The sequence below is a fragment of the Pyricularia grisea genome, assembly GCF_004355905.1.
Source record: "Pyricularia grisea strain NI907 chromosome Unknown Pyricularia_grisea_NI907_Scaffold_2, whole genome shotgun sequence".
Classification (NCBI taxonomy): Eukaryota; Fungi; Ascomycota; class Sordariomycetes; order Magnaporthales; family Pyriculariaceae; genus Pyricularia; species Pyricularia grisea.
The window spans coordinates 2357049-2373937 of NW_022156717.1; the positions used below are offsets into that span (position 1 = coordinate 2357049).

A 16889-nucleotide genomic window follows, 5' to 3' on the forward strand; every position below is an offset into this window, starting at 1 on the left:
TTTTTCTTGCTTTTGTGGTATTCTTTTGTTTTGTCACGACTTCGCGTGGCTGACTGATACTTCGAGTCACAGAGGAAACAGCCCAACAGACAAGATTTACGCTGAGAAAATCTCGGGAAGTTTTGCGAGGCTTCGCAGAGGGCAACTCTGAAAATGCTCATCAGGGATATTGTTGCTGTGGACATACCCGTTCGAGCGTTTTGGAACCTGGCCTGTTTCGAGTAGGCGCAGGGGAAAGGGTGCTAGTGAATGACAAGTATAACCTGGCTTGTGGGTCTTCAGGCTTCAGACCTGTGACGTCGTTGAATCATGCGACCAGAGCGTGGAAAAAAAAACTAAACAGAAGTACCAGTTTAATCTCCGCGGCAATTGTTGCTGTAAATGAAATAATCCAAACTTCGACTCAGGCTTGCGACCAATCAATCATCTGATAAGCCAACAGCGACTTGATGGTTGGAAGACTACTGTTGGTCTAGATGAGATCCATGCTTTTTTATGCTTTGTTATCAGTTGTACAATCCGATTCATGCGTCTCGTCTACGAAGTTATCCTGAACACATCCAACAAGATCAAAATGTTAAGATGACAGCAACAGACTGTGCGCTCAGCGGGCGGCACTCCGATGGTAACGGTTACATCGGCGGAAGCCTGCTCATCTATATTCGTCTAAAGGTATCAGTTATGCTTCGCAATAAACATGCTGTAAGTAGTATCCCGCGTACAATAAGCAGTTAGTAACTTGGTGCATTTGCCTCGAATGTCGATCATCTAACCCTGTCAAGCAGATCAGGGCTGGCATCTTGGAAATACTAGTGAGCTGGCTCCTCGATTGTATCTCGGGATATGTTTGTTTATACGAAGTACACTGTATAATACTCATTCTCCCAAAAAGTTAGCTCATCTTTTTTCGAGACGACTAGGCTAGTTAGTCTCCAAGTGTGTGAGTACAGTGTGCGTTGGTGTTTGGTCCGTTCGTTTCTCGATCATGCTCAGCCTTGAAAAGAGTACTGACTGACTGGACATGTACTTTGTCATAACAAGTCGTTGATTATCTCGGCACCAATATGGAAACGAATTGGTTCACCGATAACTGAGTAATCAATCATGTTGTACTGACCTAGAAAAACCAAGGTAATAGTAGTCATGGTCATCTCATGCCTCGTGGAGGCGAGGAGGCGAAAATTCGCCGGTCCTTGGCGAGTGATAATCTTCCTCGTCTAGACGACGGGAAGGCCCACGGGAGGGGGGAACCAGGACCGGGGCACAACCCAGCCCGCATTTCCTCCAGAATATCGCCGAGTGTTGCACCAAGCAATGCCAGCGTTCAAGGACACCCTGTACAGCCCTCGTAGAACTACTGAGGGCTTGAGGTGGAATTCAAGTTCAAGCACTTCGGGTCCGCAGATCAACGCCGAGGATCGCGCCTTTGGGATCCACGCTCACGGTCTCGGCAAAAGATTACCTCCATTTTTATTATTTGGTTGTTACTATATTTGCACACGACTCGCTTTCCACTTACAACGCTTCACTACACCATCAAGCTTCGGCCGGGTGGAGCCCCCTATTTTGGGCCCCTCCCCTAGGAGCCCGACAAGCTTGTTGCAAACATCAACAAGCAGACCCTGGAGTCGAAACTCAAGCTGGATCGTTCGAGTTTCGACGTCGGTTGAGGTCCAGCCAGTCAGTCTCTTCACCTTCGGCACTGCGTGCGTGGACTTGCTGGGCTCCTGTGCCCCACGGTCGATCGCTAACCATGCGAATCTTGGCAAATCACGCACGCGATGACATGACAAGACATGGGTTTGCGGGTCCTTCCCAGAAGAGTCGACAGTGTTTCTACTACTATAGGCTCTTTCATTCAGCCGGTTGATGTTGTTTTCTCCCAAATCATTTTTCCTGCTGGGCGTGTTTCTTGTCATGGAAAAAACAAGCATGGGGAGCATGTCATTTACCTATTGTAGGAGTAAGGCCCGGGCTGTAAAGCTTGGGCTCGATTAGGGGAATCCCTGACATCTACGATTAATACTTCAAGGGATCTAGTATTGGTTTGGTTTCGAGAAAGAAGTATTTCTTTGTCCAATGTCCGCTCCATTGAGTTCAGATCCATTCCTCTTTCTCCATCCCCATCATCTCTTCTTCTTCTCAACAACCAACTTTTTTTATACACGGGCTGGCACTCGATTTTTTTCTTGTATTATTTAACATTGTGTACCAGTCACCAGCTTTCCTAGGACCTTTTGTGATATTCAGTTTCAAACAAAACGTGTGTATATCATCAACAAACAACCACACTCAAAATGAAGACCTGCATCATCCTCGCTGCTACTTGCGCCTCAACGGCCTTTGCTGTCGCCGTAAGTTACCCACCAGTCTCGCCATTCTCACTGGGAACAACCTTGATATGCACAGTTCAGGAAACAACAAACATCTCGTGGGGATGAGAGAAACGAACCGGGCTAACAACAGTCTTTTACCACACAGGTTGCACCGCACGACCCTGCTCTCGCGGAGATCGTCGCCAGGACCGCTGAGATGGCCAAGATCGAGACCCGGGCCGACAAGGAAGGCGGTGGCGAAGGCAAAGGCTCCAAGAAGAACGAGACGGGCAAGGGAGGTGCCAAGGGCGGTAAGAACGGCACCGAGCCGGCCAAGGGCGGCGACGAGGGTGGCAAGGGAGGTTCCAAGGGCGGCAAGAACGGCACCGAGCCGGCCAAGGGAGGCAGCGGCGGCGGTAGCGGCAGCGGCAGCGGCAGCGGCAAGGGAGGTAACTCGACCGCTCCCGGCAAACTCCCCTCCAAGGGTGCCGCCTCTGGCCGCATGGCCGCTCTCTCCAACGCCGGCGGCTACGTTACTCTCGCTGGCTTGGGTGTCACTTTTGCCCTCTACATGTAAGAAAAAGGGAAAGGAAAAAAAAAAAAAAAACCAAACCCCGGGGGCCAAAAAGAGGGGTGGCCAATTCTTCTTTTTTTCACGCTTTTAGATAGGAGTGTGGAAACTTTTTTTTTTCTCTTTTCTTTTTTTCTTCACGTCTTCGGTTTCTTTACAGCTGGGTCATGCTCTTTCTCAACGTGGAACTTGGCTTGGTTGACAAGATACCAGGGCTTTTGGGTGGTTTAAGGGTTAGAAGGATGGATGATACACATGCGGATATAGGAAAGTTTCTGTGATGCAATGTTAATTACAGTTTGCAGATGGGTAACATCAACAGAGCCTGCTGTACGATCGTTTTGTAAAATGAAAGAAGAAAAAAATTAGGATTAAGACTAGTCTCTGGTATAATCCAGTCTTTTAACCGTGAACATACTTGGACATACATCGACTAGCCAAAATGTGCTGATGATCGCCGATTCTGCTGAAATGGAGTGATTCCGCCTAACCTTCTTTTGGCTTGTTTTCTTTCGAGGTAATTTTCTTTCCACTGGCAAAATAGAGGTGAGTTTCTGCGAGCGGTGTCACCAAAACTAATACAAAAGCAGGGAATTATCTTGAATTATCTACCGGCAAATCCGCCCTCCAATTACATAGTAGTTCTAGACCTACGACATAGTCCTCTTAGGCAACTTCGTATTCGCCCTACTATTTATAATATTTTCTTCCCCCGCAGATTTAACTTTACGAAAACCCTCCTATTCCCATAGGTGTGTACCCCTATTACGTCAAACTTTTTTTTTAATAGAAAGATGTAATGTTTAATGTCCGTTTACGCTACTTACTTCATTTGATAGAACGTTGCGAATACTACATGGTTAAAATTCATGACAAGGACCATCGTCTAAATGCTCAAAGGTAAAAAAAAAAAAGAAAAAAAAAAAGAGTTCATTGCTTTCTAGTCTTGCATTATATCTAAACTAAAACTATCATGTCTCAAGTATCTCATAAGCCCCATTACCCAAAAAAAAATTAATTGACACCCCTTGGCGCCCAGATTTTACCCCAGATGCCACTCCTCCATCGCCCAAGATCTCTTGCGTGTCGTGTAACGACGTAATTAATATGACGCTCAGACTCCCTATTTGCCGGTAGTTCCGTTTGCCAAGCCCGTATATCATTATCCATATCCATTTCAAGTTCGTGCCTGTGCTTCCATTTAACCCTGAACCTCAGGGGGGAATAAAAGAAGCGCCAAGTTTCATATAGCCATCGCAGAAAAAGAAAAGAAAAAAAAAACACCCCAAAACAATGAAGCTTGTCATGGGTCATGGTCACATGAGCATCACCGCAGTTAGGCCCGCAAAGCCCCAGCAGACCAGCTCTTGCAGCGTGACCATCTGCGCGGTGCTTCCGATCGGAGACGCGAACGGAGACGAGTCGGTGGGTTCCGCCGGCAGGCGGCGCTCGTCCGGCTTGGGCGTGGGCGACGACCCGCGCTCGGCAGTCGGCACTGGCGATTGCTTGATGATGGAGGTGGCGTTCCTGCCTAGGCCCAGGCCGCCGCCGCCGATGACTATGCCGCTGCCACCGCCGCCCTCGCGTCCACCATCGTTCGCCCGCCCGGGCCCTCCCGTGGTCGCGGGCTGGGTACCCCGGGCAGCCTCGTGCGTCTGCGTCTTGGTCGGCCCCGCCGCCACCCACCCCGCTGGCATGTCTCTAATCGGCCCGTTGGTCTGGTGCGGGGCGCCATACGGCGGCCGTTGCGACCCCTCCGTCGCACCGGGTGATGCGCCCGGTGTCTGCGTTCCTGGTGTAGGCAGTCCGGGGGCCTGTCTTCCCGGTGCGGGCGTTTCCGATGTCTGCGTTCCTGGTGCGCGTGTTTCCGATGTCTGCGTTCCCGGTGCCTGTCGTCCCGGAGCGGGGGTTTCCGATGTATACGTTCCTGGTGCCTGCCTCACTGGGGCGGGTGTCTCCGACGTATACGTCCCCGGTGCCGGCCTACCCAGCGCCGCCGTCCCGGTTGGACCCGGGGGCGGAGCGGCCGCGGTGGTGGCGTTTTTCAGGTTGCGGGCCAGCACGTCGGCGAGGATGCGAGCCTCGCGCAGCCTCGGGGTGGGCACGGGCTTGCCGTACTCGCGACAGGTGGCGGCGACGCGCTCGATGAAGGAGGCGTCGGCCGAGTCGAAGCACCCCGCGCAGTCGCGGTACATGCAGCGGACCGTCGAGTCGAAAAAGACGCTGGACGTGTTGCACATGCAGTTCTTGTCGTCCGGCCCGCACTCGGACGTGCGCACGCACATGGCGACGCAGGGCTCAAAGGTGAGCGGTGCCGACTGCCCTGGTGCCGGTGCCGGTGCTGGCGGTGGCGCCGGCGCTGTTGGTGATCCGCTGGTTGGAGAGAGGAGCAGCGTGCTCGATAGCAACAAGGGAAGTAGTGGTAGTGAGAGCCGCAAGTGGCGACGGTTATTGCGTGTCTTTCTCTCTGCTTGCATGATTGTTTTGCTGTTCGTGATCCTATGGGTATGTGTTTTTCTGACTTTGGTATCTCTTGCTGTACCTTTCGGCTTCTCCAGGGAGGAGATTTGGTCAGAGGTAAGTAGGGCAAGGTAAGGTGGCTGGGCAAATAGTTTTGTTGTTATGTTGAGCAGGTGGCTATGTGACCTGGATCAATATCGTCTTGACCAGCCGACGAGAAAGTACAAGAGCCAGCCTCCCCCGCGAGTTCTTGGAGGGGTTGAAAGAAGGAAAAGAAGAAGAAAAAAAAGGACCTCACAAGTAATCTCAAATGGCGGCTTGATGGCGGGAAAGAAAGCAACGAGATTCCCCAAACAACTTCCGTGCCGTAAAAGATTCATCATTTGCCCACTCGTTCATTCCAGCCCGTCACTCTGGCCAGCCGCTTTATTTTCCCGCCCCTCAGGTTCCGTTCTCCGGGACGACATCCCGCGTTTTTTTCTCTCTCTCTCCCTCTCTTACAGACCCGCGTCACTATATACGGAAGGAAACGCGTTGCTGTGAAACAGACGATGGAGGGAAATATTGGGGGGTTCGTTGTGGTGGCTGGCGACGCTTCCTTCATAAGCATCCTCCTCAACTTCTCAGAAGAAGGCATAAAATTACTTCCGACTGAAAGTTGAGGTTGGTTAAACTCTACTTGCAATGCTGTAATAACAACTCTGCGGTTCATATATAGGTTATATATTCACCTAAAAATGCACTTAATCAATTCTTTTGTCTTTGTCGTCTTTCATCTTTCTTCTTCCCCTGTTTCCTCTCACTGACCAATGGTGGGTTGCCCGACCTCGTAGCCACATCCTCTGGTTCTTGGCTGTGTCTTCATCCACCCCTGTGGACTAGAACAATTCTCAGTGTCTGTAGCGGAGGAAGTAGCAGCAAATCAGTCTAGACATAACAAAGATGAGACACTTTCCGAGTTATGGTATCTTCTCTTTGGGTCTATGTGCTCTTCCACAATTCTGCTCTTTCCTTCCACAGTTGACATCAACATCATTTCATCTTCATCCGAGTATTGACATTGCCAATCAATGCAACCAATACTCTGAGAGACCCTGACCTTGGCACGATAGTTGCCATAATCGGGTTTGATCGTGGTCTTCCTCGCTCGATTCACCTTTCCTTTCCAGATGTGCCACCCAAACATGCAGAATCTAGACGAGCCTTCTACAGAGCCGAAAAGACAAAGAGCTGTACGAGTAAAAAAAAAAAAAAAACAGAGTCAGCTACGGCGAGTGACTTTGCCTACCACGCTAGGTTGAGGCTGACCCGTGTCCAAGCCAAAACAAAGCACTTGGTAAAGGGGGGAATAAATAACTCACATTGTTAGTAGCTGCAATCGCAATGCTGTCCTCGAAGGGATGCCAGCTCATGTGTAGGATCTTCTTGTTAAAGTCAATCTGGTCCGCGTCCGTCTCTTTCCTCATCCTTTGCCCTTGGCCACCCGCAGCAGGGCTTCCGGCGCGTGACCCGCCCTTCTTGCCCCCGTTCGCCGTTGGGCTTGTCGACGAGTTGATTGGTGTTGGAACCCCAACCTTCTTCGCCTTGAAGGCAGATTTGTCCGCCTGAAGCACAACCTCTGTCTCCTTCTCGGGGTCAGACGGGTAAATCATGAAGTTGTTGTTGTAGCTGCCAGTCATCACGTTCTTCGCGTCACCCGAGAAAACGACCTCGAACTTGTCAAAGATGCTATCGTTCTCATAAGTGTCACACAACCTAGGCCGGAGGTGTTCGTGAATTGGAATCGTCTTGACCGGTTGCTTTTCCATGTTGACGTCCCAAATCTTGACGGTCAGGTAGTCCCTCGAGAGAACATAGCGGCCATCATATGAAAATCGCACATCTGATATCGAAGAGATAATCTCCGAGAAGAAGGACCTCGATGACGGATCCTCCTCTTGCTCAAACACTATTCATTTGAACGTACGTTAGTAACGGAAAACAAAGCTTGGAAAAAAATAGGGGGTTGCATATGCGATGCTCCGCGTAATGGACTCCATGTGCCGTGTTATGCTCGCTCGTGGACTGAAACATACTCTTCGCGTGTTGGTCGCACAAGGCGCTCTCCCGCATATCAGCCAACTTGATGGTTCCCTTGGAGCTAGCATACATGAACACATTGCAGCTCGCGGGGTGAAACTCTGCTGCTGTAATGACCTCAGTCAGCTCCTCCATGTTGGCAGGCTTGATGTCGACGATATTGAAGCTCTGCTCCTGGATGTTCAAATTCCAGAGGTTTATGCGAAGGTCGTCGCTGCTGATAAAGGTCTCGCCATCACTGTTCACAGATATGCTGTTGATGTGATAGGCATGTGCGTTGGCGTACGTTCTGCGGGGTACGGCGGCGACGACTGTGTCGTGGTGTGTAAGGCGTGGTAGCTTCAGGTCGGCGGCATTCCTGAACGTCGAAGCTGGTGGCGGCCGGGGAGCTCCTCCACCTCCTGCGATATTGGCCGGCGTTAGGTCGTGCGACAGGTTGTTCTCTGCCACAACCTTAAGTGACTTTTCGAAAACCTTCCAGAGCTTAATCGTCTTGTCATTGGTGGAGAGCAGGTAGTGTGAAGCGTTCTGGCGGCGACACCACTTTATCTTGTTGATCTTTTCCTCAATCTCTAGCGACTTCAGGTAATCGAACTCTGGTTCGTGCGATTGGAATTCGGTATGAAATTTATATTCGCATGTTTTTTTCTGCATGAGACAAGCAAGCCATTAGCCCTGAAACAGGTGAGCATGGTCGTGACGTCTCGGCAAAGGAAGCTCACAGTCTCATTGCGCTCGAAGAGCACTACTCGGCCTCCCTTGTCTCCTGTAGCCAGGTAGTTACCGGTGTGATCGAATTCGACAGTTGAAATGATATCAGCTGTATTTAAGTTAGCAAACGGGACAATTGCTTTCCCAAAGCGGGGGGTCGAAGCGGGAAGATGTATGATATCTATCGTTATCAACGTGGCAATGTCGATATGTAGACAACAGAACATAAATGCTTGCCTTCCGTGATATCCTCCACGTCGCCCTTATCGCCGAAACATCTGCGTAACTTGTCAGCGGTGATCCCCAAAAGCCTTCGTGCGCAATAGTTGCCCTATTTCAAGGTGGGACAATGGCGCAGTTACTAGGGTCGAGTCTAAGCGCAGACAGGGCAAAGTCCTTGCGACGGTGGGCGATGATAAGCTTGGAAGAGGGCCGGCACATACTGTGTGAACTTCCATGTTGGAGAGTTCGTGTCCGCTTCAACCATGTTGTCGTGGATTGGATGTAGGTGAGAGGCGGCCCCTCACTCTACGAGACGATGACGAGGGTGCTTTTTTGAGTTTAAGTGATGCCTAGCTCTGGGTAGCGGTCAGGCGTTTGAGCAGGCTCGCGACGGTCGGAGCGGGCGGGCGGGCGGCGGTGGAGATGATGCTGGTTTGCGGGATGAAAGGTGACGACACGGATCTGTAGTTGCAGGTGGGATGCCGGCGAGTTGGCGCGTGCCAGGGTTGTGGGTGTGTGGACGAGGCTCGGCAGGCTCGAGTGATGGAGGGTGGAAGGCTCTGGTATGGATAGGTAAAGGGCCCACACACGAAGCAGCGGCGACTTGGTCCTTGCTGCAAGGTTCGGAGCTCACAGTGGAGGCTATGGTAGTAAGAATGGGCCAAGGACAGAGAGCAAAATACGACCGTCTGTTTGACCGACCCTTCGATTTTTCTTATTTTACTTTGTCGCGCGTAACAGTCGACAAGTCAAATCGGTCGGAGGAAGCAGTGCCCTCTATTTGCTGTGAAATGTTATATTGCGGGGTTCAGATGACGGTGCAGGGGGGGTCGACAATTGATGGCTCGAAGTTGGTGGGTGAGTGGTGTTTCCTGGTTCGCGGAAGTGATAAGGTAGTGGTGATGGCCAGCCGACGTTTGGCGCAATCATCGAAGTAAACGTGCACGCACCAAGCAAAAGCGGGCAACGGCAAGCTCGCTCGCTCACCTCAGCAGCAGGGCCAACAAGCAGCAAAGCTCAAATTTGAATTCCAGCACAAAGAAGTGGTCAGTGCGGCTTGGACGAGCGGGAAGTGCGACGTAGGTGGGGTTTGACTCTTAGCTTGCGAGCGGATTTGGAGAGTACCGTCTCCGCTGCGTTACTTGGAAGCCAGGCTATATCACACATTATTCGTGTGTACCAAGCTCGATGAGAAACTTGAACCCAGGGCGAGCTGTGGCCTCGACAACCGCTAACGACTTTCAGAATGTAGCACTCATCATCGATCAATAATTCGATGCAAACCTTATTAAGACGCATTATTGATATCTTTGAAACCCATTCCTCCATGTATAACTTTTTTCAACATCCAACAAGGTTGTCGGTTGGCGTTTTGGACTGGGAAGAATCTCTCGGCAGTAAACAGGCAACCTGCTTAATTTAGGTAGTGTCTCTAAAGCCAAGTGACAGATGCCTCCGTCTGGACTTAGTCTTGGCCGAAAGACTTGATCTCCTCCACTTCATTTAATTACCTTACCTACCTTACCAGCCTGCATGTCTATCTATAGACCTAATATATTTCTCTATCCAACAACAGCTTGGTCCTGTTACTATAAATTGTCAAAACTGTTTCAGTTTGCATGTCTGATCTTCACTAGCTCCCCCGGATTACCATCGCTCAAAATCAACGATGACCTCTGACAAAGGCAAAGGGAAGGCCATCACCCCCTCCAATAAAGATGAGAAAGAAAACACCCGACCAAATGAAGATGATGGAACGCAGGAAAAGAGCAGTTTTGCAAGCCGATTAGGCAGCTCAGCCGCGCAGTTGTCACGCTCCCTCTTTGCCGGCGGACCAGAAGCTACGGACATTAGTCGACTGGCATCGTCCACAAGCAGCAAGGGTGGCGCCTCGGGGGCTACAGCTCCTCCAGTTTCGGGCGAAAGCACGTCTACTGCCCCAAACCTACATCATGCTTCTAGCAACACCAATCAACCTGTTTTCCGGACACGGGACTTTAATGAAGTCGATGAGCATGCCAGCCGCGCCGAAGCAGAATTTTCGACATTTTTGGACGGGACAAGTGTGACTGTACCATCTGAATCGGGAAACCTGGAGGCTTCATGGACTCCGATCATACCATCCGAGCCTATAGACAGTCGCGATGCAAACTCCGGGTTTTCCATGTATAGCGGTTCAATCGCTGAGCAAGAGGCTCATGATGGAGCGCAAGTGGTGGATCTCCTTTCACAAGATGAAGTATATGAGATGGACGCCGATTTCGAACCACAACCGTCCAGAGAAGACATGGCTAAGTTACGGCGGGCACTTTTCGGGGACGATTCCTCTGGCAACGAGACCTTGCTGCAGACGTGGGACAGCGTTCTCAACTTCATACCTGATTTTGTCCGACCCGATCCAGGTGCGGCGCCTGGTGCCGTGAATCAGTTCAAATCGACAGAATCACAGGCTGTGCTTGGAGTAACACATGGTCCCGAAGCAGAGAGCCTATGGGTGGAACAGTGGATGGACGTCCTTACAAGGTATAACGACGAAGTCTGGGGTGATCTGGGCAGCCTTGTCGAACAAGCCAAACAGGAGCTAAAGCAGCTTGATGATGCAAAACCCGAGAATGGAAATCCTGCCCCTAAAGCTATTCGGAGGTTACAGCAGATATTGGGCCACGTGCGTACAGCCAAACTGTAGTATTTATTTGTTCTCCTCAAGGGAGCGAGGAGCAAAAGATCAACAAAAAAGCAAAACATACAACACCGAGGATTCCCCAGTGGTCACCCACCTGAGTACTAGTTCGGCCCTCACTGGTTTGACTAGGGGAGAGCGGACGGGATCCCGTATATTCCAGTGGGTATGGTCGTATGTGGAAGGATATGATTGGCATCTTAACTATATCGGAAAATAAAACGGGCAAAGAAGCGTATTGAGTGACCCTCAAATCTACCTAGACAGACCACTTGGAGGCTGGTTTGGATTGGCGATTGAGCATGCTAGTTTTTGATTGCATTTGCACATACGAAACTGAAAAAAAAAAAAAAAAAAAAAAAAAAAAAAAAAAAAAAAAAACCTGTCACACTTGAGTTCCTTCCTTTTCTTGTTTTCTTTTCTTTTTAATTTGGTTTCTATATCAAAACCACATCTACTTTTGGTGGCGGACTTTGTCGCGTATCCTGATTCATTTGTTGCATAAGAGAAAGACGAGTTGAATGAGCAGCTCTGTAGACATCCTTTCGATACCAAATCAATTCTGGTTTCACTTGACAATGTCATCTTATTTTGTTCCGTGTTCTCAGGTTTCGAAAGTCAAGAAGGTCATGCTTAGTATGATGCATAACTTGATCCAAGTTCAAATGGGTATCTTGAATTCTAAACGCACTGCCACGTCGGGCTTTGTCATTGACGCAGTCAAGGGTTGACCCCTGAAGCCTAGGTTCCCTACCATCCCAGATTTTATCTTGGTTCCCTCAAATCCCCAGCTGGTGAAGCCCCATTTCTTAATGACAAAGGAAGATTTTACTTTCATTTGCTCAAAGCAATACCCAACTCATTTGCTCGTCGTCGAACCTCCTCAACGGCCTCTGTTGTATCTGTGACACCGGGGTTTCGAAGTTGCCAGGCCACACATACATCCAAGGCAGAGGTCATCCAAGGGCCCGGCTTAACTCCGAGTGCCTTTGAGAGTGTTTTGCCATCAATGATTTTCTTCAAAGAAGGCGCATCAAGTACGTCGAGTTCATCCAGGTGGTCCAGGAATTTTTGCCACCCACTCAACACTTCATCTCGGCCTTTTTTTTGTGTGTGTGAGAGAGAGAGAGAGAGGGCAAAATCATCATTAGTTATGGTAGACACGTCGCGTAGAGCGGCATCAAAACAGTACTCACTCTTTACTGATCCTGACTCGGTGCACGTCATGACTTCAGCGAGGGCGGCAGCTAGAACCTGTGGCCTCCAGTTCCCAACGCGTGTGTCCCATCGGCGTACAGCCATTCCCATACGGTCACGCTCTTTTACGTATGGCTCATTGTCGCAAACAGCCTTCTTGAGCATTTGTATCTCTTTCCTGTTGCGGTGGGTGGCAGTAACAATATCACACAGTTTGTTGTTTGCCCTGATACCCTCCCTTGCTGCCAATGTTGCTATTGGGAGGGTTTGTGACCCCTTGATCTTTTCCTCGGGCAAATCCAGTACCTCCCAGGGTAAGACGGCAGTGAGAATCCAGCAAAAGTAGGCTTCCTCCTCTGTTCTGACGAGTACATGATAGATGGAACCCGGCGTTGTGTTAGTTGTCAGATGGTTCATACACTCATATGCTGTGCTCCATCTGGAAAGGTCTGGTGACGGGAGGTTGGTGCGACTCGGATCTGTGAATATTGCTTGATAGAGCTGCAACCTGTCCATCAGGTGTAAAGAGTCTCTTGGATGCTTGCCTATGTAGGTATTCGAGTAATTTCCTCACATCAGCAAACGCAAAATATGCGTCGTGTACCGCACCAACAAACAGTATACATGACAAACCTTTGAGCATCTTCTCGACTTCAACACCAACACGCTCTCGACTAATCTTCAGCCTGAGGGCCTCGAGCACCTCGGGGTCACTCATTGTCTTCTCTGCAGAAGGGTGAATAGTGAAACCCAGGCGACTCGCAAATCTCACAAGGCGAAGCACACGCAGCGGATCATCCTTGAAGGTCTGCAGCGGTTCCAGTGGGGTCCGGATGAGCTTCTGATCCAGGTCGTGCAGACCTCCGACAAAGTCCTCAACCTCGCTGGTGTGTATGTTGTAGAACAAGGCGTTGACGGTGGCATCGCGACGCAGTGCATCCTCCTCAGCGGTGCCAAACTCCATCTGAGGGTTTCTGCTGTCCTCTGTGTACGTCTCCTTGCGCAGGTTGACAAAGTCGACCTCGAGGCCAAACATGCGCGTCGTCACAGTCTCGAGATGCTTGGACTTGTCTGGGTTTGCGGCGACCTTGTGCAGGTTGCCAATGTCACCTTCTGAGATTCCATGACGCTCACGATTGGCAGCGTCATTGCAGAAGGTAACGAGCTCCTTTGTGAAGGCCTCGCCGGTCATGCAGCTAATGGCAACGTCGATGTCGTGGCTCTCTATGCCTAGAAGTTTGTCCCTGACCCAGCCACCAGCCCATCGCAGAGTCACTGGCTCGGGCTTGGCTGGTATGCCCTGAGCAACATCGAGCAGCAGAGCCTTGAACTGCTTCTCGCGGGGGTTGAGAATGATGGAGCCCATGCCAGGCGTCGGACGTCCGTCTGATGTTGCCGTGTCCAGTTTTCGTTTCATGAGATGGACAAAACTACGAGTCACCAGCAGGGTGCGGCGTAGCATGAGTCTAGGTACTCACTTGAGCTTTGCCATGGGCCGGCCGAAGGGACAGGGCAGGGCAGACAAGGCAGGCACTGACTGACTGGCTCGTATTGAGGGAAGAAAAAAAAAAAAAAACAGTAAGCTCTAGTGTGTGCGTTGCCGATCTAACGCTGCCAAAATCTTTTTAGAGCTGCGATGGGGCGAACGGTTAATTAGTCAGTGGCAGGCACCCTCAATCAAACTGACGACGGGGCTAAGTTGGATCAGACTGCTGTACTCGAAGCTGCTTGATATGAGCGTGTGTGTGCGTTGTGTGTGAGCTGACTCTTCTCAGCCAAAGTGGGGTCTCTACAGACAGTGTCTAATGGTATCCTAACTGTATGTATTATGGACCATCTGAGCACCAAAGACGAAAAGCACCGCAGCACAGCGACAGTGCGTCATTAACAGTGTGAGCATCTTGTCATGCTCGTCTTTTTTTTTTCCCCCAAATCACATCCATCATTGTTACTCATGCTCCGGGCACCTCACCTACTCCCGGAAACTACCTGGACTAAACGCTGTCGATGGATCACATTGTGAAATACACTGTAGTCCGAATTGAACATTACTGACTACATCGAATCATTACTCACCGTGACCTACATAGCATGATCACTTTCTTCGGCACAACAAACGCTTTTTTTTTTTTTTCTCTCAAAGAAAACTCATCGATTTGGCCGGTCGCCGAGATGTGAGCTGAATTTGAATCCTTCAAATCCCCTAACCAAACACAGGCATCGGCCTCAACGGCTGCCCAGCCGTTTCTCAGGGGAAGGAAATATTTTGGTTTTGTTTCAAAGGTCAAATCTAGATTTCGGTCCTTTTGAGTGGCTGAAGCACATCAATGGCTGAATATCGGAGGACAGCTTTGTTCCTGACAAGAATCGTACGAAAGTCTCGCAAACTTTTTTTTTTCGCTGGGCATAATTTAAGGTGCGGAATAGATCATTGACATCTGCGCAATGATGCGGACAGGCATTGGCGGACAGGCATCAGAAGACAAGAAAGTCGCTGACTCGGTTTTGACCGGCTCCTTACAAGCCTGCGCCACTATCTCCATGTTTGAACTGAGTTCTTTGCCGCCATCTGGTAAGGTAGGACGCAAATACAACGTGATGAATATGTTTCCACATTTGGACATGATTAGGAAGGACAAGCTGATGATAGTCGAAAATAGCCCCGGCCACAATGACCCTAACTTGGTATGAATGCACCTCGCAACTATGGTAACCATCAATAACTCATTGAACTACCTAGGTACCTAGGTATCTGCCTATTCCAAGAAACCGATACCGCAGGAGTCCCATTTCGCCATTTTGATGCATCTGCTGATGCCGTTGCGATTGGGCTGTCATCTGTCGTTTTGTTTCCACAACGACAATGCGCGCGCCATCGCTACCTACTCAGCTCTGAGCCCCCCATCTTGTGTCTCATCAAGTTTGGTTTTGCTTAGGCACTGACATAACTTTCCTTTCTGAGCTGAATTGGTCTTGCAATGCCCTGCCAATCAGTCCCGTCCATTAAAGCAAGCCATGTTTGCTGCTCATCAACTCGGAGAGAAGCCGGCCCATGATCACGGATTGAACATAGCTACGGTCGCAGAATTATTTCGGCTATCTAGTTCAAAGCCAGCTGTAGTAGCAGACCAGATGGATAATCGTTTGTTTTGGCAAAGAGAGGCCCATGGCCCCCGAGTTGCAAATGACTACACCTAACGGGGGATGTGTAAGCGGTGGCCATGGCGAAAGGAACATGAATTTCTCGGATGAATGTTCCCTCCGGAAGCCTGCCACTTCAAGCTCCCAAGTAACTAACTGATGCAGCCGCGAGATTGAATCTGCCTCACCTGCAGCGCCAAGATGGCGTATCATTCAGGTCCTGCTTAGGTAGCCAACACACGTGGTACTCGGTTGGCTGCAGCCAGCTGAATATACTTTTTAGATGCGAATCCGCGATTGGCTTGGAGCAGTAGGTCTGACGAAACATTCATGTCAGGGATAAGACCGGAACAAAGCACAGCCTACATCCGGTCTTCTGCTGAGCAGAGATTGACCGCTGAGCGATCTGGTAAGCCTTCACCTTCCTAAGGTATATGCTATACCGGACAAACAAACCATGACTAATGCACGGGCTGTAACGGATGCATTTCATATCGGCAGTAGTGGCGGGTGCCTGCAGGGGACCAACCAACTTTGAGCCGACTTCAACAACTTGTCTTGTCACTTGCACATACCTAGGTACTGACAGACAGACAACCAACGTTGATCCATTCTTTCCCTGCGTGTGGCGTTGGTTCTGCCCGAAACTGAAATATTCCCAGCCAAGAGAAAAACAATTGCCTCATCATGCCGACTGTACCTAACTTACTAACATGTCCTATGTACTATGAAAGCCACGGTATACGTACGGTGCTTGGAAATTTCCCGGGGTGCCCCTGACTATTCCCAACGGCTTTCAAGTGACAGGCCTGATGTTTACTTGAGGTATGACAGAATCTCGCCAGGCGATCCACTCCACCCTCGCTGCTGAGTATATTCGCAAGACAGATCGACAGGGAAATACTAAGCATATTTCTTAGTTTCCGTATACGATCCACAATAGGGCTAGGATCTACCGGTATGATATACCCAAGATCTGGCGAGTGTCTGGCTTATACTCCAGCTAGACTAGTCTAGTCTAGTGCTGGTCTATTTCTAAATGGCGTTAGCTCGAAGCAAAAGTGCGTCTGCATTACCTACCGCATTCTTTTTCGCTTACGAGCATCGGTTACTCTTGACAAAAAAAAAAAAGTATCCGGGCATCAAAAACTCCCTACTGATGGGGAATGTGCACTTACCAAAGCTGCAATATCAGCCACTTTGTCTGATGCAAAAAAAAAAAAAAAAAAAAAAAAAAAAAAAAAAATTGTTTGATTGCACAGATGGCCTTGAGACTTGCCCCCCAAACGGTTGACATTTTGGATGCAGCTTAGGATGGACTTTTACACAGCATCAAAAGTCATCCGTACCTTTGTTCCCCTGGCTTCTCGTGCATCTTGTGCTTCACCTGACCTGACCTAACTCGGCCCAAGGGGATCGCTGTTGTTTCCCACTTGTTTCCACGCCTCCAAACCCCCCGGATCCATGCACCCCAACGCTGCCCTTGCGACCAAACATATCCTTTTCCCAGGTA

The 16889-nt window shown here is 49.9% G+C and overlaps 7 protein-coding genes across 7 annotated transcripts; 3 read left to right on the top strand and 4 right to left on the bottom strand.

Moving 5' to 3' along the window:
- Nucleotides 1–390: 390 nt before the first annotated feature.
- On the top strand, nucleotides 391–1204 carry PgNI_03254 (uncharacterized protein; the record flags this gene model as incomplete). The annotated part of the gene is made up of 2 exons (XM_031123309.1): nucleotides 391–702; nucleotides 1142–1204. Exons 1-2 carry the CDS (start codon nucleotides 496–498, stop codon nucleotides 1202–1204), a joined length of 270 nt encoding a protein of 89 aa, XP_030983579.1. The 5' UTR covers nucleotides 391–495.
- Nucleotides 1205–2123: 919 nt separating this feature from the next.
- On the top strand, nucleotides 2124–2892 carry PgNI_03255 (uncharacterized protein; the record flags this gene model as incomplete). The annotated part of the gene is made up of 2 exons (XM_031123310.1): nucleotides 2124–2354; nucleotides 2482–2892. Exons 1-2 carry the CDS (start codon nucleotides 2298–2300, stop codon nucleotides 2890–2892), a joined length of 468 nt encoding a protein of 155 aa, XP_030983578.1. The 5' UTR covers nucleotides 2124–2297.
- Nucleotides 2893–4202: 1310 nt separating this feature from the next.
- Nucleotides 4203–5363, bottom strand: PgNI_03256 (uncharacterized protein; the record flags this gene model as incomplete). Its single annotated transcript, XM_031123311.1, has 1 exon — nucleotides 4203–5363. One exon carries the CDS (start codon nucleotides 5361–5363, stop codon nucleotides 4203–4205), a length of 1161 nt encoding a protein of 386 aa, XP_030983577.1.
- Nucleotides 5364–5992: 629 nt separating this feature from the next.
- PgNI_03257 (uncharacterized protein) lies at nucleotides 5993–9215 on the bottom strand. The gene is made up of 6 exons (XM_031123312.1): nucleotides 8580–9215; nucleotides 8362–8414; nucleotides 8148–8245; nucleotides 7422–8073; nucleotides 6708–7294; nucleotides 5993–6576 (listed from the first exon to the last, which is right to left on the bottom strand). Exons 1-6 carry the CDS (start codon nucleotides 8621–8623, stop codon nucleotides 6553–6555), a joined length of 1458 nt encoding a protein of 485 aa, XP_030983576.1. The 5' UTR covers nucleotides 8624–9215; the 3' UTR covers nucleotides 5993–6552.
- Nucleotides 9216–10027: 812 nt separating this feature from the next.
- Nucleotides 10028–11044, top strand: PgNI_03258 (uncharacterized protein; the record flags this gene model as incomplete). Its single annotated transcript, XM_031123313.1, has 1 exon — nucleotides 10028–11044. One exon carries the CDS (start codon nucleotides 10028–10030, stop codon nucleotides 11042–11044), a length of 1017 nt encoding a protein of 338 aa, XP_030985038.1.
- A 16-nt stretch (nucleotides 11045–11060) lies between these two features.
- Nucleotides 11061–11237, bottom strand: PgNI_03259 (uncharacterized protein; the record flags this gene model as incomplete). The annotated part of the gene is made up of 1 exon (XM_031123314.1): nucleotides 11061–11237. One exon carries the CDS (start codon nucleotides 11235–11237, stop codon nucleotides 11061–11063), a length of 177 nt encoding a protein of 58 aa, XP_030983575.1.
- Nucleotides 11238–11667: 430 nt separating this feature from the next.
- Nucleotides 11668–13894, bottom strand: PgNI_03260 (uncharacterized protein). Its single transcript, XM_031123315.1, has 2 exons — nucleotides 12869–13894; nucleotides 11668–12780 (listed from the first exon to the last, which is right to left on the bottom strand). Exons 1-2 carry the CDS (start codon nucleotides 13695–13697, stop codon nucleotides 11873–11875), a joined length of 1737 nt encoding a protein of 578 aa, XP_030985371.1. The 5' UTR covers nucleotides 13698–13894; the 3' UTR covers nucleotides 11668–11872.
- Nucleotides 13895–16889: the final 2995 nt, after the last annotated feature.

Coding starts and splice junctions, on each gene's coding strand:
- PgNI_03260 (XM_031123315.1), bottom strand. CDS start 13,697: ATGCTACGCCGCACCCTGCTGGTGACTCGTAGTTTTGTCCATCTCATG. Junction 12,781..12,868: donor AGTCGAGAAGATGCTCAAAG/GTTTGTCATGTA, acceptor ATACCTACATAG/GCAAGCATCCAAGAGACTCT.
- PgNI_03257 (XM_031123312.1), bottom strand. CDS start 8,623: ATGGTTGAAGCGGACACGAACTCTCCAACATGGAAGTTCACACA. Junction 8,415..8,579: donor CCAACATGGAAGTTCACACA/GTATGTGCCGGC, acceptor CAAGTTACGCAG/ATGTTTCGGCGATAAGGGCG. Junction 8,246..8,361: donor CACGGAAGGCAAGCATTTAT/GTTCTGTTGTCT, acceptor ACTTAAATACAG/CTGATATCATTTCAACTGTC.